At 36.6% G+C, this 27,650-nt stretch overlaps 2 protein-coding genes across 2 annotated transcripts; both read left to right on the top strand.

Moving 5' to 3' along the window:
* The first annotated feature begins 9,935 nt into the window (after positions 1–9,935).
* Positions 9,936–13,140, top strand: LOC136707309 (uncharacterized). The gene is made up of 6 exons (XM_066681296.1): positions 9,936–9,999; positions 10,121–10,471; positions 10,638–10,973; positions 11,061–11,186; positions 12,827–12,882; positions 13,015–13,140. Exons 1-6 carry the CDS (start codon positions 9,957–9,959, stop codon positions 13,138–13,140), a joined length of 1,038 nt encoding a protein of 345 aa, XP_066537393.1. The 5' UTR covers positions 9,936–9,956.
* A 2,436-nt stretch (positions 13,141–15,576) lies between these two features.
* LOC136707308 (uncharacterized) lies at positions 15,577–24,038 on the top strand. Its single transcript, XM_066681295.1, has 9 exons — positions 15,577–15,757; positions 16,228–16,269; positions 16,732–16,839; positions 17,058–17,092; positions 21,976–22,141; positions 22,294–22,636; positions 22,741–22,847; positions 23,681–23,736; positions 23,913–24,038. The coding sequence occupies exons 1-9, from the start codon at positions 15,577–15,579 to the stop codon at positions 24,036–24,038; spliced, it is 1,164 nt and encodes a 387-aa protein (XP_066537392.1).
* Positions 24,039–27,650: the final 3,612 nt, after the last annotated feature.

The following is a 27,650-nucleotide window of genomic DNA, read 5'->3' as shown; positions in this document are numbered from 1 at the left end:
GAATGAAAGTTGATATATATAGAATGAACTTTGATATATATAGAATGAACGCTGATATGTATAGAATGAACGCTGATATATATAGAATGAACGCTGATAAATATAGAATGAACGCTGATATATATAGAATGAACTTTGATATATATAGAATGAACGCTGATATACATAGAATGAAAGTTGATATATATAGAATGAACGCTGATATATATAGAATGAAAGTTGATATATATAGAATGAACTTTGATATATATAGAATGAACGCTGATATGTATAGAATGAACGCTGATATATATAGAATGAAAGTTGATATATATAGAATGAAAGTTGATATATATAGAATGAACTTTGATATATATAGAATGAACTTTGATATATATAGAATGAACGCTGATATATATAGAATGAAAGTTGATATATATAGAATGAACTTTGATATATATAGAATGAACGCTGATATGTATAGAATGAACGCTGATATATATAGAATGAAAGTTGATATATATAGAATGAAAGTTGATATATATAGAATGAACTTTGATATATATAGAATGAACGCTGATATATATAAAATGAACGCTGATATATATAGAATGAACACTGTTATATATAGAATGAAAGCTGACATACAGGGGTTGGACAATGAAACTAAAACACCTGGTTTTAGACAACAATAATACATTAGTGTGGTGTAGGGCCTCCTTTTGTGGCCAATACAGCAGCAATTTGTCTTGAGAAAGTCCTGTACAGTGGTCAGATGGATTTTAAGCCATTCTTCTTGCAGGATAGTGGCCAGGTCACTACGTGATGCTGGTGGAGGAAAACGTTTCCTGACTCGCTCCTCCAAAACACCCCAAAGTGGCTCAATAATATTTATATCTGGTGACTGTGCAGGCTATGGGAGATGTTCAACTTCACTTTCGTGTTCATCAAACCAATCTTTCACCAGTCTTGCTGTGTGTATTCGTGCATTGTCGTCCTGATACACGGAATCGCCTTCAGGACACGATGTTTGAACCATTGAATGCACATGATCCTCCAGAATGGTTCGGAAGTCCTTGGCCATGATCATTCTATATATATCAGCGTTCATTATATATCCCCCATACTCAAATAGTGGCCTCTTGTCCTTTTTAGGCCCATTGGTCATCTATTTCTGGCACGAGAGCTGTTTTGAAAAGTTTTTTTTTATTATGATTTTTTTTTTCAATCGCGCTGTCCGCTCTTATTTTGAAATCGCGCACCGCGAGGCTGGTGATTGCCTCCATGGCAACAATAAACAGATAGCAGTAAAGTCTTCGGAAACGAGACAGTCAAAGTTCATTCTATATATATCAAAGTTCATTCTATATATATCAAAGTTCATTCTATATATATCAACTTTCATTCTATATATATCAGCGTTCATTCTATATATATCAAAGTTCGTTCTATATATATCAACTTTCATTCTATATATATCAGCGTTCATTCTATATATATCAGCGTTCATTCTATATATATCAGCGTTCATTCTATATATATCAACTTTCATTCTATATATATCAACTTTCATTCTATATATATCAGCGTTCATTCTATATATATCAGCGTTCATTCTATATATATCAAAGTTCATTCTATATATATCAACTTTCATTCTATATATATCAGCTTTCATTCTATATATATCAGCGTTCATTCTATATATATCAAAGTTCATTCTATATATATCAGCTTTCATTCTATATATATCAAAGTTCATTCTATATATATCAAAGTTCATTCTATATTTATCAGCGTTCATTCTATATATATCAAAGTTCATTCTATATATATCAAAGTTCATTCTATATATATCAGCTTTCATTCTATATATATCAAAGTTCATTCTATATATATCAAAGTTCATTCTATATATATCAACTTTCATTCTATATATATATCAGCGTTCATTCTATATATATCAAAGTTCATTCTATATATATATCAAAGTTCATTCTATATATATCAGCGTTCATTCTATATATATCAAAGTTCATTAAATAATTCCTGTTTGGCTTGCCATTTTATATATATATATATATATATATATATATATATATATATGTGTGTGGATTTTACAGAGAATTGTTTCAAACAAGCAACCAATTCTTATTTTAGTTGAATTTGTAATGAAAGCTGTTTACCAATAATTACACAATAAGAATCACACTGAAATCAGGGGGAACATAACCTTTGGGAATCCCAGCAGCCTTGAGGGGGGAGATTTCAGCACCATGGACAGGGCATATAGTTTTGTACAATCGCACAAAGATGGAGATTAAAAATGTTTAAATACAGTTCTTAATATGCCTCTTTTTAATGGGATTTCTGCTACTTTAAAGTGCACATATTGCTTAAGTTGTACACAGTTGGTATAATTTTCATAGAACATCACCACTAAATTGGGGTGTTCTGGAATAGCTCCACATGAGGTTAAAGTCACCATGCTCTAAGTGTCAGCTAAAGAGGTAAAGCCTTCCAAAACTGAAATGTGGAGAAGCGGATATCTTCCCAGAAGGGTAGTGAAAGGTTTCAATGAAAAATTTGGAGAGAGTGAGGAGCTTAATTAAAGAGGTGAAGACAGTAAGAGGCATCAGTAAAGAGGTGTAAGTCAGTGAGGGTCTTCAGTAAAGAGGTGGAGTCACTGAGGTACATCAGCAAAGAGGTGGAGACAGCACGGGGCTTGTCATTTCCTGTGGAGAGTGGAACAGGAAGCAGCAGCTCAGAACACACTGAGACAAGCTGGAGTAAACTTCAGCGCATCAACACACCACAATACCATCATATTTACACACCACACACAATGTTTTTGGTTTATTTTAAAAAATATAACTTTTTATTTATGTATTTATTTATTTATTTAAATTTTAAGTTTAAAATAAAATGTTATAAAATATTAATGAAATATATCTTATTTTATTAAAAGTGTGATGCATTATTCACAATGGGGGTTTGATTTCCCACCCAGGCTAATACCTGACCAAGCCTGAATATGATGCAAATAAACCACAGACCCCCATAATCTTAATCATAATTAAACAACATAATTAAAAAGCCTGAATGCATCTGACTGTGTGTGGGTGTGTGTCTTGGTTTGACAGGTTGCTTTTGGTCTATAAAAATGACCCTCTACTGCTTTTTCACAGCTTCTGTGCTGCAAAACCACAAGGGTGCTCTTCTCACCAAAGACTTGATTTTCCATTACCACAGACAAAAATACCCTACACTATTTACTTTTGGCCGATCACTCTTCTTATGACTAAACACTGTCAAAGCCGTTGTTTAAACTGAAATACACTTATGTGTCATTTCTAAGGTCCAGTACATTTAACGGCTTTGGAATAAAGCTCCTAAAGTTGCTTTATTGCAATGAGACAGAAAGAGGTTGGACAAATACAAGGCAGTGGAGGGTTTGTTATTAAAAGGCACATAGCAGACATTTAAAAAAAAAAAAAAATCTGCATTCTACCACAAAGTGCACACAATTCTAGCATTTGAGGTAACGAACATCAACCAAAATTAAGTTTTCAATCTGGCAGATTTTTGTTTGAAGACTAATTGACAGTAGGTGCTGTAGTGCGCAAAGCTTTTAAGTATTTTATTTACATAAATACATTATATTGAATAATTTGTGTTAAACAGAGCTAGCTGGAAAAACAACGTTCTGTAATAAACTAATGCTTAAAAAACAGCCAGCCCCATGTGAGGGACGCATAAACCGGTTCATTCAGGAAAGGAAACCAATTCTAATCTTATTTGAGTTTAAAAAAATATTACCTTTAATAAACAAGTTCAGACGTTCAGCTCTAAAATAAAACAAAACAGAAAACGACGTTTACTAAAGCAAACTCAGAAATGAGCACAAGGTCGAGAGGTCAAAGCATGGCATGTCCTCTGTGGTGTAACCGCTGCTGACTTGGTTCTAAGATCACTACCACCCTCTGCTGCTGAAAACTGGAAATCAATGTGAAAGAGAAAAAATAAAGTGAAGAATGCTTTGCAGCTTTGTGGGTTTTGCCACTGAAAGTGACAGACTCCAGCATGAGTAAGCCTGCAATGACAATGCAAACTCAAAGCCTACACTTGACTTGTTTTAACCCTTTCATGCCTGCCTATCATTCTGTGGGATGTTGTATTCATTTTTAAATGTAAAAATAAGCAAAAAAAAAAAAACAATTCAGATAAATTTATTCACATATCTAGAGTTGTTCTAGGACACGAGCATGGGCAATAATACAGCATTACTTTCTGTAATAGACACATTCAAATCTACTTTTATATTGCTCCCACCCCCTCCTCAATTTAGTCACTGTAAATTCCACCCTTTAGCCCCCCCAATGTCTAGCTCATGTGAAACCAGCTGACACATTGTGTGGAACGGACACAAATAACAACAAAAATTAATGGCTCAACATGCTTGGAGAAGAACACCTAATACCTATTTCTGTTATGTTCACTAACAGACATCTGGCTACCATTATGGTGAATGGTAAGAGAGACAGAGGGTAACCCAACCCACCAGAGAGAGCACAAGGCCATGACATTGTGTGGCATTGTGTCACCACTGATATATATAATATGGACACATATGCATGTACAACAACATTACGAAAAATTCTATTTTGGAATCTCTACATAGTCTCTGCACATGGGCTACAAATATTACTCTATATGGAAATTCATCTAAAACAATGTCAGTTAATATTAATTAAGTCTTTTCTCTCATCATAAACAAGTTCTTATTTAGTTGTAAAATATTTACAGCTGGCCACAAGTTCTTTCTGTAATTTACATTCATATTTTTTTCTCTGAATTAACTATGGTGCAGAGAGGTGCTCATGCATCTGCTGCTGAAATTGCTGCTCATGTTTGTTTGCGGAGGCCGGGGCTAGGTGCTAACTGCAAGCCGCTGAGCTTTGCCTGCGGTTAACCTGTAGGTGTTAAAATGGAATGGAAAGAACCAACAGACCACCCCTCCGTAGCTTTCGCATCTCTGTGGTCAGAAGTTTCCAGAAACGTATTCACATGAGAAACAAGACAGGTATCAACTGCTGCTTCACTAAATAACACGGAGCAGTGGCCTGTGAGCTAAACTGGGTTGTTGCTTTCATTGTGGTAACTCACTACCTGTTTTTTATTGCCTTGTTGTTTTTGTTGAAATAAAGGAACCTCCAAACAGGAAAAATATTAAAAAGTTAATATCATAACCTTTAATTTCAGTCAATTTTAAAGTATTTCTATTCATACAATTTTCATAAACTATTCTCAGAATGTAAAAGGAAGCTGCTATCTCCAAAGGGTGATAAAACAGAAATTATGAGTTATGAACTTTAGAAAAATTTGTGACATACTATGAAAAATATGGTGGCTTGCAAGATAAATACATGTTTACATGTGACTGATCCATCTTGCAACAAGAAAAGAGAGCACTATTGGTCTTGAATAAAACTGTAGCACACATGCTGCACACACACAGATATAGAGCTGTTAAAAATAATATGAGAATACAACAAGGACATTAGGTACATGTCAAATCTAAGGATACAGTCCAAGACTAGTTTAGATTAAATTATTTTAAATAGCGATTCACCACTCACACTGAAATATTTTCTTCAAGGAAAAGCTTAAAGCCCCAGTCACACTTGGGTTCTGCATTTAGCTTTGCCTTGCAAAATCAGCACTGTAAATAGTTTTTCCACATTATTTCAGCAGGTTGAAATGAGGACTGAGTCTCTTGCTTGTGTTGTATTTTGTAAATTGCACAAAAAAACTGTATAATAGTTCCATTCTTGAAACTGCAACAGTCAGCGATGTCCCAATGTTGGCTCAGATGGAGCAGAGACTGTATGGACATCTAAGGTCACACTGTCAGAGCAGCAGTCCTATGAGTCAGGGATGTGAATTCACATGTCTAAGCTCACCAAAGTTGAACTCAACATGAAAATTTGCAGACAAAAATATATTCACATGGAATTGGTGTGCACATACCTTCTCTTTGAAATAAATGGGGTATCGTATGCAAAAAAATCACAGACACAAACCCAGTGTGACCATGTTTCAATCAAAGTCCAAGAAACTGCTATTCAGTTTTTTAAGTTTGACTGACTCCTCATCAAGGCCAAACACCTTGGGTGCAGTTTCAAATGTGTTAAACTGAAAATAATATGCACCCAACCAGTACAGATGGTCACCAGGGCCACAGCAATTCTAGTAAACACAAAAGATGGCAAGTCTTAAATATACCCCATAACATTACAGATGGTAGTGATGTGTTTGTGTGTTGTACTTAAATTTCTGAACACTGTTCTCACACACTGTCGACTCTGTTATACACATACCTCACTGATCCTCCTTTTAGATTTGGCACAGTTTGAGTACTGTTCTTAGACCAGCAGTGATTCTGAGGTTTTTAAAAACACCACAGCAGACATGAGGGGGCCCTGACCCTTGAAGAACAGGGTGAAAAGGGACCTACAAATTATACAGAGCAGCAGACAGACTACAGTCTGTCATCAGTTAAAAAGGGCAAATATGTGGTCAGTGGAGTTGTTAAAATTAATAGAAATACTACAAACAAGGAAGCCATTTTAATGCTTTTTGGCTCATCATGGAATGTATGGCATTAATCATGTTATAATACAAGGGCAGCACGGTGGCACAGCAGGTAGTGTCACTGTCACACAGCTCAAACTGAGGAGTTTTGTGTGTTCTCTCTGTGTCTGTGTGGGTTTCCTTCGGGGTGCTCCAGTTTTCTCATGTGGATTAAAACACACATTGGATGGTGGAATGGCTTCTCAACAGTGTCCATGGGTGTGAATGGGATTGGCACCACTCCAGAGTGTGTTCTAGCCTTGAGCCTAGTGATTCCGGGAAGGCTCCAGATCCATCACGACCCTGAACCTGTTACAGACAATGAATGACAATTGAAAGACAATTTTAAAATGACATTTCTAGTTGAAGTTATACTATTGACACATATATTAATCTGTATCAAATTCAGAGCCGTACAAATACAAATACTTTTTTTTGTGGACTGCTTTATTTCTGCACCAGTTTCAGTTTAACCAACTTAGTCTCTGATACCTGGCCCCTCCTATCAACATACTTTCTGTGGCCCTTTGGCTATAATCTGTTCTCACTGCTTTGTCATTATTATAGTGCTGTTCTGCTATTATACTTACAGACATAGCTCATACTGCGAGAAAAACATGACCAAGAGTCAAAAATACTCCAACGTAAATAAAGCCAATTATATGTTTGAGTGCTGTTTGAAACTGAAAAAAGAAAAAAAAACAGCACTGATAATGAATTTCTGTTTACCAGTGGGAAATCTGGAATTCTACATAATACATGTGTTTCTGAGAGGTGAACCACATGGAAGAATGTTTTACCTTTTCTTTTGGAAAAATAATGAAAAAAATAAAAGTGTGAAAATTAAGAAAATGCTGAACTCCACTTTTTTTTGCCACAAAGAACGGGGATGGTAATGGAGATTTATGCATTTTCCATGTATTTACTATTGAACCATTTAGTATATACAGTGGTCCCTCACTTATCGTGGGTGTTACGTACCAGGACCACCTGCAAAAAGTGAGAATCCGTGAAGTAGGGACGCTATATTTATTTTAATATTTATACATTATTTTAGCAGTTGTACACTATTAATTACACTATTTTAAGAGTGGAGAGGTGTAGCTGAGCACGAACAACTGGGATACAGAACAGTATTCTCTGGTTGGTCGCTTTCCATCAGTCAACCAATCATGTGTTGTTTACAATCTCACGTCGGCAAGTAGCGCTACAAGCAACTGTATATTAATTATATATTAATTATATACATTAATAACATTACATTTAGATTTATTGAAAAACCCGCAAAACAGTCCATGAAAAGCGAACCGCAAAGTAGCGAGGTACCACTGTACAACATTCTCACGAGCACTTTTACGCTGCATAAGTGTGTATTGGTTGGAGCTGTGACAGTGGTAAAATCTCATTCAACAACTTCTCTGAATTTCTAAGTTAAAGGTTGCAGCAGTAATATTCTGGTGTTTACCAAATGTCTGCACGTATCTCCTCCATCACTGAACGTGGATGAGAAAATTCAAATAAGCAGCCAACTTCATCCTCCAGCAACTGTGTTGTTTCGGCCTTGACTGTTCTTCATAAAACTTCTTTTATCTGTGGAATGTAGTGATGATATTAAAACACACCTGAATCAAACCACGGAAATCCTTTGGTTATTACGAAGAAAAAAAAAAACAATAGAACAGTCAAGGACTTGCATTACCACAACATCCTTTGGCTGATGAGTTGTGACCAATTCACAGAAGTGATGTTATTTGCGGTACTTCACACCCTCTCCTGTTCGATGACATAAAAGCGACATCACTGAGCCACTGGATGTGGTTTTCTTAAAGACACATTTTTGGAAGCTTGTGATAAGGTTTGCATCCGTGATAGGGTGGAGTTGGTAGGCACCAGACAGGGCTCCCAATTTGTAATAAAGTTGCAATGAAGACTGAACTGGTATCTTCCAATAATAAACAAAGCAGCAGTAAGATGCATGTATATTATCTTTCTATCATTTATTCCCAATGCATTTAAGGAAATCATATGCTTTTAAAGATAGTGGATTTCATCAGCTTCCAGGTCTGAGCCCAGCTCACACAGAGCACAATATTCGTAAACTGCAACTCAGAGGGCACTTGTACAGTTGGAGATCAAACAGACAGTGGCTTGTTTGTGTTTGGTTAGTATAACAGCTGAATGGACCTTGAATGCTGACAGTACTCATCAAATGACTTGACATGTCTATATCAGTGTTACCTAACACAATTCAAGTAAGGACTAAATATATAATTAATCTGTGTAGAGCACTGATTATTGGAAAGAATTTTCAATGATGATGAAATGCAGACCTCCAGCACAAACCAGGCGTTTTTAAAATCTCCACACTACAAATGTGATAACGTGTTTTCCCCAATGCAATGACAGCCCTGAAACTTACACAGGGGATTTTTAAAAGCATTACAAATGCTCGTGAGAATGGTGGACTTCGAAAAACACCAGCAAGAGCTGGATGGAGCACCAGGGAATGAAAAAACACAAAACAGTCCCAAACCAATTATTCATTTTGTGCAAGCACTTATCCAGTTCAGGGTTAGGGCGGGTCCGGAGCCCACCTGGAATCACTGAATGCAAGGTGGGGACACACCCTGGAGGGGGCAGCAGATATATATACTGTGTGTTTTTGGAGTGTGGGAGGAAAGCAGAGCACCTGAAGGAAATACATGCAGAAACGGGGAGAACATGACAAACAGTGCTTAACGTTACTGCAGTTAATGTGGATTCCAAAGCTCACATTTCCTTTTGGAGAATGGTTTGAGATGTCACCAGCCTCATCATTTTTGGGTGGTGAGCGAGGGGCTGCTGTAGTAATTCAAAAGCTACACCATGGACCTAATAGCAAGTAGAGCTGAGTAGAGTCGAGTAGAGCAAGTGCCATACAGTGGAAATCATTATTACACACCTAAAGCAAAGCAACCACAAACAACACAACATGAAATTTTAACTGCAGTATCTCAAAAACAATCTGTTTTAAAATATTCTGAAACTTGTTAATATTAGTGAATAATCTGGCAATCCAATATATTTCTGAATATATTGCTGAAAATATTTTTTTAAAAGATTCTAAAAGGCCTCAGAAAGCTAGTGTGAAATTGACTAAACTATAAAGAATTAGGTCAAATTATCAGTGGAAAAAGCTCATAAGGTGATAGTTTCTGTTAGTGATATACAACAGCCAATGAGGCTTGACAGACATCAGCTATATTGCACTTTAAAAAAAAAACACCCCAAAACACTGAGCTCTCTCACACACTTCTGGCAAGCAGTATGTAAGGAGTGTCCTGTGTTTACAAGGATTTTCAGACATGATTGTGGTCATTTTGAGTTTTATGATACTTCTACCAACAGGTAAGCAAATTTATAACAATATATTTAATAACATATGACATATATACATGCAATTATTGAGAAATATGAACAAGAACATCTGGATGAAAAGATAAATCTGACAGTGACTGTTTTCCCTCAGACATCGTCTCATGTGTCTCAGTAGTTCAGTCTGAAACGCTGAGGACATTTGTTCCAGGTGGGACCATAACTTTAAACTGCAAAATTGAAGAATTTCATGAGAACTATTTCTCCTGGTTCAGACAGTCTCTGGGAGAGGCACCAACTTGCATCGTCACTCTTTACTCTGGAACTGCGCCTGTATTTCATGGGGACTTTTTGCATGAAAAAAGGTTTACAGCAGACAAAAAAGGAACAGAGTTTAATTTAACAATTACAGATACAAGGGAAGCAGACTCTGGATTATATTACTGTGCTGCTCGGGATTACGACCTTGTTGTTTTCAGTAAAGGAGTATTCCTCGAATCTCAAGGTTAGTCTAACATTTTTAAAACTGTAAATGATTTTGCCTAACTTTATCCAACACGCTCCTCTAGAAGCTACTAGTTTGATGTGTTTGGTAAATTTTATCCAATTTCTCTCTCTAGGACCAAAACTAAAATCCAATAATTATCATTTTACTGATCTGACATTAATAGACCAGACCGAGGACAGTGTGAAATTAAAGGAATCGCATCACTCAGGAGGCTCCGTGACTCTGCAGTGTACAATGCTGAGTGAAAGCTGTTCGGGAGATCACAGTGTCTACTGGTTCAGATACACACCAGGAGAATCTCCTCCAGGAATCATTTACACTCATAGAGACACTAACAGTCAGTGTAGCAGGAGTTCTGAGACTGATTCTCCTACACAGAGCTGTGTCTACAAACTCCCCAAGACCAACCTCAGTCTCTCTGATGCTGGAACTTACTACTGTGCCGTGGCTGTGTGTGGACAGATACTGTTTGGAAACGGGAGCAAGCTGGAATTGACTGGTGAGCAGTAGGTCCATTTAGACTCAGACTTATAATATTTTGTTGTACCAAAGCCCATGTATATAACGAGAGAGTTCTTTATTTTAGATCCAAATCCAGACACCAATCCCAACTGGAAGATCATAGCCTTGGTATTATCAAATATACTGTGTTTGATCATCATTGCTGTCCTCTTGTTTGCCCAAACAAAGAAAAGGAATATCAGCATGTCTGGTAAGTCAGTGACTGATTTATAGATCATATTACATAGCAACACCTCCAAATCCAGAAAGGTATAAAAGAGGTTTTAGCCACTCTATATGTCCAAGCTCTTTGGGAAACTTCCATCTAAATAGGTGCAGTAATTAATACTTAAAATTGTCAAATATGTAAAAAAAAAAATGTGTACGGAACCTATGTAATATCCAGTCATTAAGTGGATGTCATAACAAGTGTGACATAAATTAAAGCTAAGAATCTGCCACAAAACGTAATAATGAATCATTGTACTACAAAATGTGCCACACTGGTGGGTAAATGCAGTGTCACTACCACACAGCTCCAGGGCCTTCTCCCCCCACACACTCCACACTAACAGGCAATAAGTCACTTACATCACTCTAAGTTTGTCTCTTGTGGGTATGTTTGGAGCCACTCATCACGTGTGGGTGTGTACAAAGGTCCAAGCTTCACAGTTCACTAAAGACACAAAAAAAAGGATCTGCTACTTTATTCTACACTTCAAATTGTCCCTGTAAATGTACAAAGACACATTTTATGAGCTTCTTTTCAACATTTAAACCCACACTGTTGAGAACAGGAATGAAAAGGTAGTTCTGACGCTGGGGACATCTGACTATTGCATCTGTGACTGGGCCTGGGATTTATTGGTGATGATTGTTGAAAATGTGGCTGTACATAACTCACTTGAATAAAGTTAAGAAACTCAATTTGCTGCTTGTCACTGTGTCGCTTGCCACCTGTTGCATTTATTATTTATTAAAAAATAATTAAACATTGAATGCATGTTCTTTTATTCATTCATTAATTCATTCATTATCTGTAACCAGTTCAGGGTCGCAGTGGGTCCAGAGCCTACCTGGAATCATTGGGCACAAGGCGGGAATACACCCTGGAGGGGGCGCCAGTCCTTCACAGGGCAACACAGACACACACACACACATTCACTCACACCTACGGACACTTTTGAGTCGCCAATCCACCTATCAACGTGTGTTTTTTTTGGACTGTGGGAGGAAACCGGAGCACCCGGAGGAAACCCACGCGGACACGGGGAGAACACACCAACTCCTCACAGACAGTCACCTGGAGCGAGAATCGAACCCACAATCTCCAGGTCCTTGGAGCTGTGTGACTGCGACACTACCTGCTGCGCCACCGTGCCGCCCCATGTTATGTTAATTTTTTTATATGTTGATATATGTTTGAAAATAACCAATTCCAAATAGGTTGGACCATATGTCAAGCATGTTCATTGGTAACAAAGATAGGCTGGATATGAGGGAATCCATGTATAATAATATACGTCCAATTTCTACAACATATATACTCTCATTTATCAGATGTCTGCATACGAATGGGTATCACTTGCCATGAGCATTTTCCAGAAGCTTGATGTTTCTGCTATGGTCATAGAAACCTAACTGTTTGAGTGTGCAACTCACTAATGTTTCTGTTCTTGTGTCATTAATACATTACTACAGCATTTATTACAAGTGAGAAATTTCTTAATTGTTCATAATGAATTCTATATTAGCACTATTCCCACTCTGTCTGTATCACATAATTACAAGTTGTATGGAGATAATGGTGGTGATATTTTAATATTCCTTTTTTTTTTTTTTTTTTTACAGGTGAAACAGCGCAATCACGTTCATCATCTGCTCCTGTGACCTCTTCTGTGAAAGAGGTGAAAACGTTAATAAAAAAATCACTATTTTCATTAGCTACAGATCATTTACACAGTATGATATATGCATATGCAGATATTATACATGACATATATGTTCACATTAATAAGAGCACGACTGTTTGCTTTCAGAATGTGGAAAGAGGAGAGATGAGTTATGCTGCAATTAGTTTCCATTCAAGGAAATCCAAGAGGCGAGAGACACAGACAGGCACCGACACTAATGTCATATACAGCTCTGTCAACGGTCTGAACTGAACATGGGAACATTTCTACTTCTTTATTTATTAGTTATAAATAAGAATAAGGTTTGTCCATTTCATCAGCTTTATTTAACATAGAGGTGCACTTAGCAGTTCACAGCAGTGCTGTGTTTGATGTCACTGCTGTACTGAATAGTCCACCAAGAACAAATACCCAGTCAACAGCGTCCACTCTCCATTGATGGAGGACTAGAGGATGACCTACAAAAAGTTGTGAAGCAAAAAATGAGCTACTGTCTCTGTCTACATCTACAAGGTAGACTAACAAGGCAGGTGTGTCTAATACAGTGGAAAGTGAGTGGGCACAGTGTTTACATACTGCTCTGTTGTGGCTGTATTATAGCCCGAGTCATTTTTTGGCCAGGCACTATTTATGTCTTATGTGTGTGTGTGTTTGTGAGTCTGTGTGTGTGTGTGTGTGTGTGTGTGTGTGTGTGTGTGTGTGTGTGACCATATATATACACAAATATCACATTTAAAATTAATTCATGACAGTTTTTCTTTGTTTGTTTGTTTGTTTTAAATACAGTGGAACACACTCTTGTTACTTGCTTAATGCCTACACCAAATGTAAATGTGTTTATATCATGATTTATACCAAATGTATTAAGGAAATAAAAACTTTTTTTCTAATGACCCTAAGTAGTTATTCTTTTCAAAATATGTCTGTGTGTATGATATCCTGAGATGGACTGGCATCCTGTCCAGGGTGTGTTACTTCCTTTCACTCAAAATCTCTAAAAATTATGATCAGAATCAAGTGGTTAAAAAAGATGATCACTGAAAATAAAAAGAATGTGTCATCTCTGCTTGTTAGTTTGTACTATACATCATATACTGTATTATTGTTGTTGATTTTATATGATTTTATATCTACAATTCATTGCTAATACACAAACAATGTTAATGATAATACTACATTTAGATTTTGGTTTTCAGTTTCTGACTAGGTATTATGATGGTAAAGTGTAGTCAGATTGCTGACACAACCCTGATGTGACCTGTTAGCGTTTTCACTGTTCTTGGTTTAGGTTTTTGCCTTTTGTCCCTGTGTGTCTTCCTTTGCCACGCCCTGCACCTGAGGCATGTTAGGCAGTGACTACACTCTTTTCATCCATGCCCCAGCATGAGTCACACACATCACCCATCAGGAAAAAAAGGGAGCCAATTAAGAGCCCAACAAACATTTGTCCCTTAAGGCCTATACTGTCATGAGCTGGGCCTGGCAATGATGATGATGATACTAGTTTTGATTCAGTGTCTCTATGAAATGTTCAATGTTATATTACCAAGCTAAAAGTCATCTATGTCTTTCCCAGACTGGGTTCACTGCTTAATGGGAGGCCTACACTGGACAGCATATTTTAGTTCAGAGAACATTCACTCATTCATCTTCTGTAACCACATGCTCTTCAGGGTCGCAGTGGGTCTTGTAGTGTCTTGTAGTGTCAATATATAATATATAACTAGCACAAGTCAGTGTGCAGTCCACTAAAGTCTGACGATTCCTTCAGGATTCACCACAGTGGTGAGAAGATTCCAATCCAAAGCAATTCCTCATGGAAACAAAGTTCTCAGTCCTCCTCAGTACTGCTACGCTGCTGCAGTTAACTCACACACTCCTTTTCTACATCACTGAGTTTCCAGAAAGCCTGACTCACTCTAATATCCATAGTCTCAGACACCTGCCTGAAGATAAAGTAAATCACTGGACTGTGAGCACTGCTGCTAATCACAGTAGCTTTAAGGTAGCACTTCAGCTGTAGAAACGAACTTGCTCTAAGCCCAGAACAAAGCCAACACTGAAGTATTAGCACTCACTAAACACTTCCTCTATTTGCAGGGGCGGGGTGATAGGCTGGGATATTAAAGGGTTAAAGGGTCACCCCTCCCTAACATTTTTGAACATGGGTTTCTGGCCAATCGTGATAAGATGCATGTAGAAATACCACAGTCCCACCACAATATTTTCCATTAAACCAAGGGCAGTTTGAAAGCAAAACAGGAGGGTCATCTTTCAAACAAATGAAATATGTCTGGAGTATTCTATCTATCTTTTCTGGCTCTGACCCTGTGTAAGTATTATATACCTACTGTATATCTGTCTAATACCAATGAGGTACAAACAAATCTGAAATAATAAAGGATGAGAATGAAATGAGAAATGTTGGAGTATGGTTAATAATTCTTAATATAGTATTTTATGATATAACTTTAAAATAGCATTTGATTATCCTCTTAAGGTGGATGCAATACTGAACATTTTCTACCAGAGCTGGAGTCAACAGTGAAGGTCCAGACTGGACTTCACACCAGTTTTGCGTGCAGCCCCCAGGAAAGTGAGCACTTCTATTTAATGTGGATCAAATTTCCTCTGAACCAAGCTCCAGTGTGTATAGCAGCAGTTAAAAGATTTGCAAGTGATGTGGCAATGTGTGAACAATTTCAAAACCAGTCCAGAATCACAGCCACATGGAATAAAAAGACCCTCAATCTGACATTTTCATCAGTGGAACCTACCGATGTTGCAACATACTACTGTGGATCATATGATTTTGGAGAGCTCATTTTTGAAAATGGGACTAAGCTGATCCTTGAAGAACACAATGAGGGTGAGTATGAAGTTGGATCTAAATGTGAACACAGAAAGAACAAACCTGTCACTATCAGAAACAATATTTTTAGAAATTGCAAAAATATAATCTATATATTTTTTAGCTGTCATACCATGTATCTATTTAATACATAGATACACAGTAAATACACCAGTGTTAAATCAAGACTATTAGTGATAACTTAACACTGAGAGTGTTAAATTATTACACTAACAGTGTTAATTTAACACTAATAGTGTTGATTTAACACTGGTGAATTAACTGTGTAAATAGACTAAATAGATCTATCCATGGATCTATTTCTACATATAAGAGGATTGAAAAACAAATCAAACAAAATTGTATATCTATAATTCTTCAGCTAAATTGTGTTTTTGGGATCCACTGATTTTTAATAGATTCTAATAATTAATACATTTTTTGAGTTACAATTATTTTATTACTGATATCTATCTCTTTTACAACAGTTTCACCAAACACTCCAGTCAAAGACAATGAAGAGAAAGACGGTGGGTGTGACTGTGTCATCTTAATTCTATAGCTTAATTCAATCTAGGTTTTTATACAATGCAGTCAAAAAAATTTAACTACTCTAATATCGGTTTTAGTTTTGCCTATTTGTCATTTTATGATTTGAGATCCAGTAATAGAATACAAGAAGACATACAAAAGATTTTGCTACTTATTTAAATGACAAATGTCTGCACATGCTGTGTTTATTTGGGCTGCCCTTGTCTCTTTCAAATATTTAATCAATTTTGAAGATCTGAAACAAATAAATTTGACAGATATGAAAAAAATCCTGTTTTGTGTACAACACGTCATTATGATTAAAATTCTTTAAAGTTGAATTTAAAACTGTGAAATACCTTACAGAATGGACAAGTAACTCAGATTAAACTAAATTCTCCACAATGGCCCCTGCTCAGGGCTTCAAATAAATGACAGTTTTCTTGTTTTTGTGACACTAGGGAAGATGCGTGTATCTGAAATCCTAGTGGTGGTACTAGCAGTGACTCATGTAGCATGGATATTTCTAATCATTTGGCTTTGTCACTTTCTAAGGAAGAAAAGAGCAGGTAAGAACCACTGCCTAAAATGCTGAATTACAGAAGCAACAAATATCTCTATATATCCATAATTGTAAAAAGACCTGTTTGATGAATAGGAAAAACTCTTTTTAACCATGTTTAAAATAACGGACTATATAAATACATAATATATAATAAACTAATATTTTGTATGTATAGTCAACATTTATTTAATGTGGATTTTATTTTTGGATAATTTCTTGCAGGTGAAAGTGTTGAAGCCAATAGTGCAGCTGACAAAGTAAGTGTTGGTTTAGTTTGTGTGTGTGTGTGTGTGTGTGTGTGTGTGTGAGTGAAGGCGTTCAAAGTCATGGTACCATTATATAGTGACCATAAAGACTGACTTCACATATAAACAAAAACACAAACAAAAGACTGTTCTCCCACCGTATAAACAGTTTTGTTCAGAACTGGTTTCAGAGTCTGTTCCTTTTTAATGGAAATTAGCCACTGTTCCCCTGACCTGAGTGCCAAGGAGCACAAGCAAGAAACAAAAACTCTAGTTAGTTAAAGTACCAGTGGCTGCAGTGAGACAAAATGAAAGATAATAATAAAAAATATAGATTTTTTTAAATAAGACAAAATGTATTGGGGAGATTCAGCACCAGCTTCTTGACCTCACAACATAATGGCAGAAATTCCACCTTCCAAGTAGTCTTACTTTTGTTTGAGATGAGGCATTACACCACTGTGTCATCAGCAAATTTCACAATAGGGTTAAAGCTATGAGCGTCTGTGCTTAAAAAGTGTTGAAATATTTCAACTCCATAGCAGTGAATATGTGTCTGTCAATACTCATCCAGAGTTGCTGCATTGAGCCTCCTCTTTTCACTGTACCATCTCCCTGAACTGCTTTTCTTACAATGTATGACCCCGATATGTATAGTGTCATATCCCCAGAGCGTAAACCTTCACTGTATGGAATGGTATATATCCATGGTTTCTGATTAGGAAAGACGAACAGTCACCATGGGATAAGGAGAGAGCCAGGAGAGAGGCGGCTTTGTAAGAGTTTTTAGATGATTTGTAACTATAATCCAGTGTACTACTGTGTTCTTGATGGAAATGTTATATTCTGGTAGAAATTATGCATAACTTATTTGAAGTTTGCCTTATTAAAGTTGCCAGCCAAGATGATGGCTGCATCTGGGTGTTTGGCGCAATGTCTGCTGATATATCTTATATCTTATAGTGTGACTAAATATCATGCAGCATCTCTATGTGTCTGTGGTGGAATATGAAGGGCAATGGTGATGACTTCAACCTGCCCATTTAACAAAAATGTTTTTGGCATATCTCTTAGCATGCTGTGTTTGTTTGACACCATTTAACATTATCTTAATGCTCTCACATAAACCAGGGTACAGCGATGTGATTGTAAATTCTCATTCTCTACTGTGCTCCTAAATATCTGACTGAATGTGATGTTTAACATGTGTTTTATTTATGTTAAACCACAGATGGATGATTCAAAATATGCTGCACTCACATTTGATAATAAACAGAGGAGGACTGTACCGAAGACCAGTGTGAACTCTACAGTCATATATGGAGCTGTGCGACACCAACAGGAATCATAACTCACAATAAATCTAATGTGCAAACCTCATGTTAATAAAATACTAACACTGATTTCCATGTGTCTTTCTGGCTAAAATTCTCCTAGAGTTTGTAGATGTTAATACAGTTTTCTACAATCTTTTTTCCCCCTTTACAATTAGCCTACACATTCCTCCCAACTCAGCTGAACACAACCGAGATGCAAATGATAATTGCCCAAATCTGCTACATCAGCTAAAAGAAGGCCACCACATGTAGCATAATGGTGGAGGTGGGGGGCAATCCTACCCATTCAAAGAGAGAGAGAAGGCCCATTATGTTCTCTTGGACTCCTGGACTTGGATGGCTTTAGCACTGATAAAGCACCCACCCACTGGGTCAATGCTTGTACTCATCATAAGAGCCCCTTCAGTGATGGTTTTTAATTTAAAGCTGAAAATACATCTCTGCTGACTGGAACACAGCAGTGCACGAATGTTTTTCTGGGACAGATCATGTGTAAAGTCTGTTTGACTAGTGCAAGTGGTTAAGTTAAAGTGGGACAAAACTAGTCATTATTTGTAAATCACTGATTTTGCATGTGTTTGTATAAAAAACATTCTTTTATTCATTCTCTCAGTTTCTATACAATTGTATTTATAAATCTTATAAAGGTTTTTGTTTCCTGTGTTGTGCTTCTAAAGTCTACGTTAGGTGTGTTGTCTTCCCTATTAGAACAACCACTACAGAGCACAAGAATTCTTTACAGTCTTTGCACTTTGCCTTTTATATTTATTTATTTTTTGTTTGTTTGTTTGTTTTTGTCTCCATCACAATGGTTGATTCCGAAACCTGACAATTAGCCACTACTGGTTTGACTGAACTTCACAATCGGTTTTTCTCAAAAGTATTCTTCTAAAGACCTCACAGTTTCCTGTTTAATGGCATAGCTAAACTACTCCAAAAAAAAGTCAAATCAGACATCAGAAGAGTAAACTAAAAACAAACATTGTATTACTTTTATGTATATTATGACTGTATTGATGTAAAGTGACCTTTATTGTAAGAAAAGCACGTCATATGTCAAGCATGTTCATTGGTAACAAAGGTAGGCTGGATATGAGGGAAATCCATGTATAGTAATATACGTCCATCTCCTAAAACACATATACTGACATTTATCAGATGTCTGGATGGGAATGTGTATCACTCGCCATGAGCATTTTCCCGAAACTTGATATTTCTGCTATGGTCATAGAAACCTAACTGTTTGAGCAACTCACTAATGTTTCTGCTTTGATTAATGTGCTTGTGTCATTACAACTAAACCGAACTACAGCATTTATTATACTCTGAGAAATTTGTTAATTGTTCATAATGAATTCTATATTAGCGCTATTCCCACTCGGTCTGTATCACAATTTCAAGTTTTATGGTGTTCATTTTTTTTTTTTTACAGATGAAACAGCGCAATCACATTCTTTATCTGTTTCTACGACCTCTTCAGTGAATGAGGTAAAAACATTAACCAAAAAAATATAATCAGTATTTTCATTAGCTACAGATCATTTACACAGTTTGCTTTCAGAATGTCAAAACGGGAGGGCTCAGTTACACTGCAATTAGTTTCCATTCAAGAAAATCCAAGAGGCGAGAGACACAGACAGACTCTGGTACTAATGTCATATACACCTCTGTGAACTGTCTGAACTGAACATGGGAACAATTCTAATTCTTTTTTTATTAGTTATAAATAAGAGTAAGGTTTGTCCATTTTATCAGCTTTATTTAATAGAGGTTCACTTAGCAGTTCACAGCAGTGCTGTGTTTGATGTCACTGCTGTACTGAATAGTCCACCAAGCAACATCTAGCCAACAGCGTCTGGTGTCCACTGATGGAGGACTAGAAGATGACCAACACAAACTGTGCAGCAACAGATGAGCTGGATGAGCTGAGATGGCAGAATTAAAGTCTATGTCATTTTTTGGCCAGGCACTATATATATATATATATATATATGTGTGTGTGTGTGTGTGTGTGTGTGTGTGTTGCATGTATACACACAAATGTCACACAAATATTGAAAATGAATATTTGAAGGATTTCAGATTTTTAGTTTGTTTGTCACTGGAAAACACTGTTGTAATATACACTTGAATTTGAATTTTATTGTTAGAGAAGCACTACTACAAGCACTACAAGCCCAAAGCCAGTTCATGACATTTTTGCCATGATCACCTGTAATGTAACATCAAACCTGTAATTCCACACTGTGGAAATGATACAATGTGGTATGGCTTCACTAAAAAGAGGTCATGCCTTTACTGTTACCTCACTGAGATTAGGTACTGAGAACTAGAGAATGTCAGACCAGTTCAATTTCTTACCTAATTTGTATATTCATGCATCTCTGTTGATTGGCAAATAGTAGAATATAAAGGTTTTTATGCTTCTTAAGGGGTTGGACAGAAAATATGTTTAAATGAGACTAGTACAAGAGGAAAAGTCATAGTGGGAACATTTTATGTGTAAATAATTTTGGTTTCATATGTGTTTGTGTAAATAAAATGATTCATTCATTTTCTGTAACCGATTATCCTGATCATGGTCACAGTGGGTCCAGAACCTCCCTGGAATCACTGAGCGCAAGGCAGGAACATACCGTGTAGGGGGCGCCAGTCCTTCACAGTGTGACACACATTCACACATTCACTCACACAGCCACACCTATGGACACTTGAGTAGCCAATCCACCTACCAAGAAGAGAGGGGAGAAGACAACAAACTCCTCACAGTCAGTCACTCGGAAAGGAACTCGAATCCACAAATCCCAGGTCCCTGGCTGTTTTAATTCAAAAGCTACTGGGGACCATGGAGCTAATAGCAAGTAGAGCTGAGTAGAATCAAGCAGAGTAGGTGCCATGCAGTGGCACACCACACACACCACAAACATGACAATATGAAATATAGTTTTAAAATATTCTGAAACTTGTCAATAATAGAAAAATAATCTGGCAATCCAATATATTTCAATGCTAAATATAAATATTTAAAAGATTCTTACAGGCCTCAGAAAGCTAGCATGAAATTGAGCCAACAGTAAAAAAAATGGTCAATTTATTACTGGAAAATGCTCATAAAGGTGATAGTTTCTGTTAGTGAAATACAACAGCCAATGAGGCTTGACAGACCTCATCTATATCGCACTTTAAAAAGACGCACAAAAACACAGAGCTCCCTCACACACTTCTGGCAAGCAGTACGTAAGGAGTGTCCTGTGTTCAAAAGGATTTTCAGACATGATTGTAGTCATTTTGAGTTTTATGATACTTCTACACACAGGTAAGCAAATTTATAACAATATATTTAATAACATATGACATATATACACACAATTTTTGAGAAATATAAACAAGAACATCTGGATGAAAAGATAAATCTGACAGTGACTGTTTTCCCTCAGACATCGTCTCATGTGTCTCAGTAGTTCAGTCTGAAACGCTGAGGACATTTGTTCCAGGTGGGACCATAACTTTAAACTGCAAAATTGAAGGATTTCACGAGAACTATTTCTCCTGGTTCAGACAGTCTCTGGGAGAGGCACCAACTTTTTTACAGCAGACAAAAAAGGAACAGAGCTTAATTTAACACTCACAGACACAAGGGAAGCAGACTCTGGATTATATTACTGTGCTGCTCTGGATTACGACCTTGTTATTTTCAGTAAAGGAGTATTCCTCGAATCTCAAGGTTAGTCTCACTTTATGATTTTGCCAATTTTATACAACACGCTCCTCTAGAAGCTACTAATTTGATGTGTTTGGTAAATTTTATCCAATTTCTCTCTCTAGGACCAAAATTAAAATCCAATAATTATCATTTTACTGATCTGACACCAATAGACCAGACAAAGGACAGTGTGAAATTAAAGGAGTCACATCACTTAGGAGACTCTGTGACTCTGCAGTGTACAATGCTGAGTGAAAGCTGTTCAGGTGATCACAGTGTCTACTGGTTCAGACACACACCAGGAGAATCTCCTGCAGGAATCATTTACACTCATGGAGACACTAACAGTCAGTGTAGCAGGAGTTCTGAGACTGATTCTCCTACACAGAGCTGTGTCTACAAACTCCCCAACACCAACCTCAGTCTCTCTGACGCTGGAACTTACTACTGTGCTGTGGCTGTGTGTGGACAGATACTGTTTGGGAATGGGAGCAAGCTGGAATTGACTGGTGAGCAGTAGGTCCATTTAAACTCCATTTAGACATATACTATTTTGTTGTACAAAAGCCCATGTAGATAACAAAAGAGTACTTTATTTTATATCCAAATTTAGACACCAGTCCCAACTGGAAGATCATGGCCTTGGTATCATCAAATATACTGTGTTTGATCATCATTGCTGTCCTCTTGTTTGCCAGAACAAAGAAAAGGAATATCAGCATGTCTGGTAAGTCAATGACTGATTTATAGATCATATTACATACCAACACCTCCAAATCCAGAAAGGTATAAAAGAGGTTTCAGCCACTCTACATGAAATAGGTGCAGTAATTACCCCTTAAGAAGTACAGAGTTATCAAATATGTCAAAGAAAAAACATAGGTATGGACCATATGTAATATCCTGTCATTAAGTTCATGTCATAGCAAGGGTGACATAAATTAAAGCTAAGAATCTGCCACAAAACGTAATAATTAATTATAGTAAACAATGTGCCACATTGGTGGGTAAATGTAGTGTCACTACCACACAGCTCCAGGGCCTTCTCCCCCCACACACTCCACACTAGCAAGTGACAAGTCGCTTACATTGCTCTAAGTTTGTCTCTTGTGGGTATGTTTGGGGACACTCATCACGTGTGGGTGTGTACAAAGGTCCAAGCTTCACAGTTCACTAAAGACACAAAAAAGGATCTGCTACTTCATTCTACACTTCAAATTGTCCCTGTAAATGTGCAAAGACACATAATTAAAAAAGAGCAAAAGGAGAAACAGCAGTTATGAGCTTCTTTTCAAAATTTAAAACCACACTGTTGAGAACAGGAATGAAAAGGTATTTCTGACACTGGGGACTTCTGACCACCGCATCTGTGATTGGGCCTGGGATTTATTGGTGATGATTGTTGAAAATGTGGCTGTACATAACTCACAGCATTTATTATACTCTGAGAAATTTGTTAATTGTTCATAATGAATTCTATATTAGCACTATTCCCACTCGGTCTGTATCACAATTTCAAGTCTTATGGTGTTAATTTTTTATTTTATTTTAATTTTACAGATGAAACAGCACAATCACATTCTTTATCTGTTCCTACGACCTCTTCAGTGAATGAGGTAAAAACATTAACCAAATAAAAAAAATTACTATTTTCATTAGCTACAGATCATTTACACAGTTTGATATATGCATATGCAGAGATATTATATATCATATATATGTTTACATTTTGTACCAAAGCGTTGAAATGTTTGACAATTAATCTAATAAGAGCACGACTGTTTGCTTTCAGAATGTGGAAAGAGGAGAGCTGAGTTACACTGCAATTAGTTTCCATTCAAGGAAATCCAAGAGGCAAGAGACACAGACAGACACAGGCACTAATGTCATATACACCTCTGTCAACGGTCTGAACTGAACATGGGAACATTTCTAATTCTTTATTTATTAGTTATAAATAAGAGTAAGGTTTGTCCATTTTATCAGCTTCATTTAACAGAGTTCACAGCAGTGCTGTGTTTGATGTCACTACTGTTTCCACTAAGAAAAAATACCGAGTCAACAGCGTCCGGTGTTCACTGATGGAGGACTAGAGGATGACTTACAAAAAATTGTGAAGCAAAAAATGAGCTACTGTCTCTGTCTACATCTACAAGGTGGACTAACAAGGCAGGTGTGTCTAATACAGTGGAAAGTGAGTGGGCACAGTGTTTACATACTGCTCTGCTCTGGCTGTATTATAGTCCGAGTCATTTTTTTGGCCAGGCACTATTTATGTCTTATGTGTGTGTGTGTGTGTGTGTGTGTGTGTGTAAATGTGATTATATCATGATTTATACCAAATTTATTAAGGAAATAAAAACTTTTATTCCTAATGAACCTAAGTGGTTATTCTTTTAGATTCATTTAGATTTTGGTTTTCAGTTTCTGACTAGGTATTATGATGGTAAAGTGTAGTCAGATTGCTGACACAACCCTGATGTGACCTGTTAGCGTTTTCACTGTTCTTGGTTTAGGTTTTTGCCTTTTGCCCCTGTGTGTCTTCCTTTGCCACGCCCTGCACCTGAGGCATGTTAGGCAGTGACTACACTCTTTTCATCCATGCCCCAGCATGAGTCACACACATATGCTTGTCCATCAGGAAAAAAAGGGAGCCAATTAAAAGGCCAACAAACATTTGTCCCTTAAGGCCTATACTGTCATGAGCTGGGCCTGGCAATGATGATGATACTAGTTTTGATTCAGTGTCTCTATGAAATGTTCAATGTTATATTACCAAGCTAAAAGTGATCTATGTCTTTCCCAGACTGGGTTCACTGTTTAATGGGAGGCCTACACTGGACAGCATATTTTAGTTTAGAGAACATTCATTCATTCATCTTCTGTAACCACATGCTCTTCAGGGTCGCAGTGGGTCTTGTAGAGTCTTGTAGTGTCACCATGCTAATCACTCTGAACAATATATAACTAGCACAAGTCAGTATACAGTCCACTAAAGTCCTACGATTCCTTCAGGATGCACCACAGTGGTGAGAAGATTCTGTGGTGGATCAGTGAACTCAATTTCTCAGACCAGTCCAAAGCAATTCCTCATGGAAACAAAGTTCTCAGTCCTCCTCAGTACTGCTACGCTGCTGCAGTTAACTCACACACTCCTTTTCTACATCACTGAGTTTCCAGAAAGCCTGACTCACTCTAATATCCATAGTCTCAGACACCTGCCTGAAGACAAAGTAAATCACTGGACTGTGAGCACTGCTGCTAATCACAGTAGCTTTGAGGTAGCACGTCAGCTGTAGAAACGAACTTGCTCTAAGCCCAGAACAAAGCCAACACTGAAGTATTAGCACTCACTAAACACTTCCTCTATTTGCAGGGGTGGGTGATAGGCTGGGATATTAAAGGGTTAAAGGGCCACCCCTCCCTAAAATTTTTGAACATAATTTTCTGGCCAATCGTGATAAGATGCATGTAAAAATATCACAGTCCCACCACAATATTTTCCACCAAACCAAGGGCAGTTTGAAAGCAAAACAGGAGGGTCATCTTTCAAACAAATGAAATATGTCTGGAGTATTCTATCTATGTTTTCTGGCTCTGACCCAGTGTAAATATTATATATCTACTGTATATCTGTCTAATACCAATGAGGTACAAACAAATCTGAAATAATAAAGGATGAGAATGAAATGAGAAATGTTGGAGTATGGTTAATAATTCTTAATATAGTATTTTATGATATAACTTTAAAATAGCATTTGATTATCCTCTTAAGGTGGATGCAATACTGAACATTTTCTACCCGAGCTGGAGTCAACAGTGAAGGTCCAGACTGGACTTTGGAGAACACACTGATGGTGAGTATGAAAAAGCTGGATCTAAATGTGAACACAGAAAGAACAAACCTGTCACTATCAGAAACAATATTTTTAGAAATTGCAAAAATATAATATATATATTTTAGCTTTCATACCATGTATCTATTTAATACATAGATACACAGTAAATACACCAATGTTAAATCAACACTATTAGTGATAACTTAACACTGAGAGTGTTAAATTATTACACTAACAGTGTTAATTTAACATTAATAGTGTTGATTTAACACTGGTGAATTAACTGTGTAAATAGACTAAATAGATCTATCCATGGATCTATTTCTACATATAAGAGGATTGAAAAACAAATCAAACAAAATTGTATATCTATAATTCTTCAGCTAAATTGTGTCTTTGGGGTCCACTCATTATTAATAGGTTCTAATAATTAATACATTTTCTGAGTTACAATTATTTTATTACTGATATCTATCCCTTTTACAACAGTTTCACCAAACACTCCAGTCAAAGACAATGAAGAGAAAGATGGTGGGTGTGACTATGTCATTAGCTTACAACATTCAATAAAATTAATTTGTCATGAAATAAATGCCACTCTATTTTTATTTGTGGTCTAAATATCATAATGATCTTAATTCTGTAGCTTAATTCAATCTAGGTTCTTATACAATGCAGTCAAAAAAATTTAACTACTCTAATATTGGTTTTAGTTTTGCCTATTTGTCATTTTATGATTTGAGATCCAGTAATAGAATACAAGAAGACATACAAAAGATTTTGCTACTTATTTAAATGACAAATGTCTGCACATGCTGTGTTTATTTGGGCTGCCCTTGTCTCTTTCAAATATTTAATCAATTTTGAAGATCTGAAACAAATAAATTTGACAGATATGAAAAAAATCCTGTTTTGTGTACAACACGTCATTATGATTAAAATTCTTTAAAGTTGAATTTAAAACTGTGAAATACCTTACAGAATGGACAAGTAACTCAGATTAAACTAAATTCTCCACAATGGCCCCTGCTCAGGGCTTCAAATAAATGACAGTTTTCTTGTTTTTGTGACACTAGGGAAGATGCGTGTATCTGAAATCCTAGTGGTGGTACTAGCAGTGACTCATGTAGCATGGATATTTCTAATCATTTGGCTTTGTCACTTTCTAAGGAAGAAAAGAGCAGGTAAGGACCACTGCCTAAAATGCTGAATTACAGAAGCAACAAATATCTCTATATATCCATAATTGTAAAAAGACCTGTTTGATGAATAGGAAATACTCTTTTTAACCATGCTTAAAATAACAAACTATATAAATACATAATATATAATAAACTAATATTTTGTATGTATAGTCAACATTTATTTAATGTGGATTTTATTTTTGGATAATTTCTTGCAGGTGAAAGAGTTGAAGCCAATAGTGCAGCTGACAAAGTAAGTGTTAGTTAAGTCTGAAGGTGTTCAAAGTCATGGTACCATTATATAGTGACCATAAAGACTGACTTCACATATAAACAAAAACACAAACAAAAGACTGTTCTCCCACCGTATAAACAGTTTTGTTCAGAACTGGTTTCAGAGTCTGTTCCTTTTTAATGGAAATTAGCCACTGTTCCCCTGACCTGAGTGCCAAGGAGCACAAGCAAGAAACAAAAACTCTAGTTAGTTAAAGTACCAGTGGCTGCAGT

The sequence above is a fragment of the Hoplias malabaricus genome, chromosome 9, assembly GCF_029633855.1.
Source record: "Hoplias malabaricus isolate fHopMal1 chromosome 9, fHopMal1.hap1, whole genome shotgun sequence".
Taxonomy (NCBI): Eukaryota; Metazoa; Chordata; class Actinopteri; order Characiformes; family Erythrinidae; genus Hoplias; species Hoplias malabaricus.
This window is presented reverse-complemented; position numbering and strand designations above follow the sequence as displayed.

Bases quoted from the DNA above. Each gene is read 5' to 3' on its own strand.
- LOC136707308 (XM_066681295.1), top strand. From the start codon at position 15,577: ATGTGTGAACAATTTCAAAACCAGTCCAGAATCACAGCCACATGGAAT. The intron at 16,840-17,057 runs GTAAGAACCACT...AATTTCTTGCAG, and splicing joins TCTAAGGAAGAAAAGAGCAG to GTGAAAGTGTTGAAGCCAAT. The intron at 23,737-23,912 runs GTAAAAACATTA...GTTTGCTTTCAG, and splicing joins CGACCTCTTCAGTGAATGAG to AATGTGGAAAGAGGAGAGCT.
- LOC136707309 (XM_066681296.1), top strand. From the start codon at position 9,957: ATGATTGTGGTCATTTTGAGTTTTATGATACTTCTACCAACAG. The intron at 10,000-10,120 runs GTAAGCAAATTT...GTTTTCCCTCAG, and splicing joins TATGATACTTCTACCAACAG to ACATCGTCTCATGTGTCTCA. The intron at 10,472-10,637 runs GTTAGTCTAACA...TGACATTAATAG, and splicing joins AGTATTCCTCGAATCTCAAG to ACCAGACCGAGGACAGTGTG.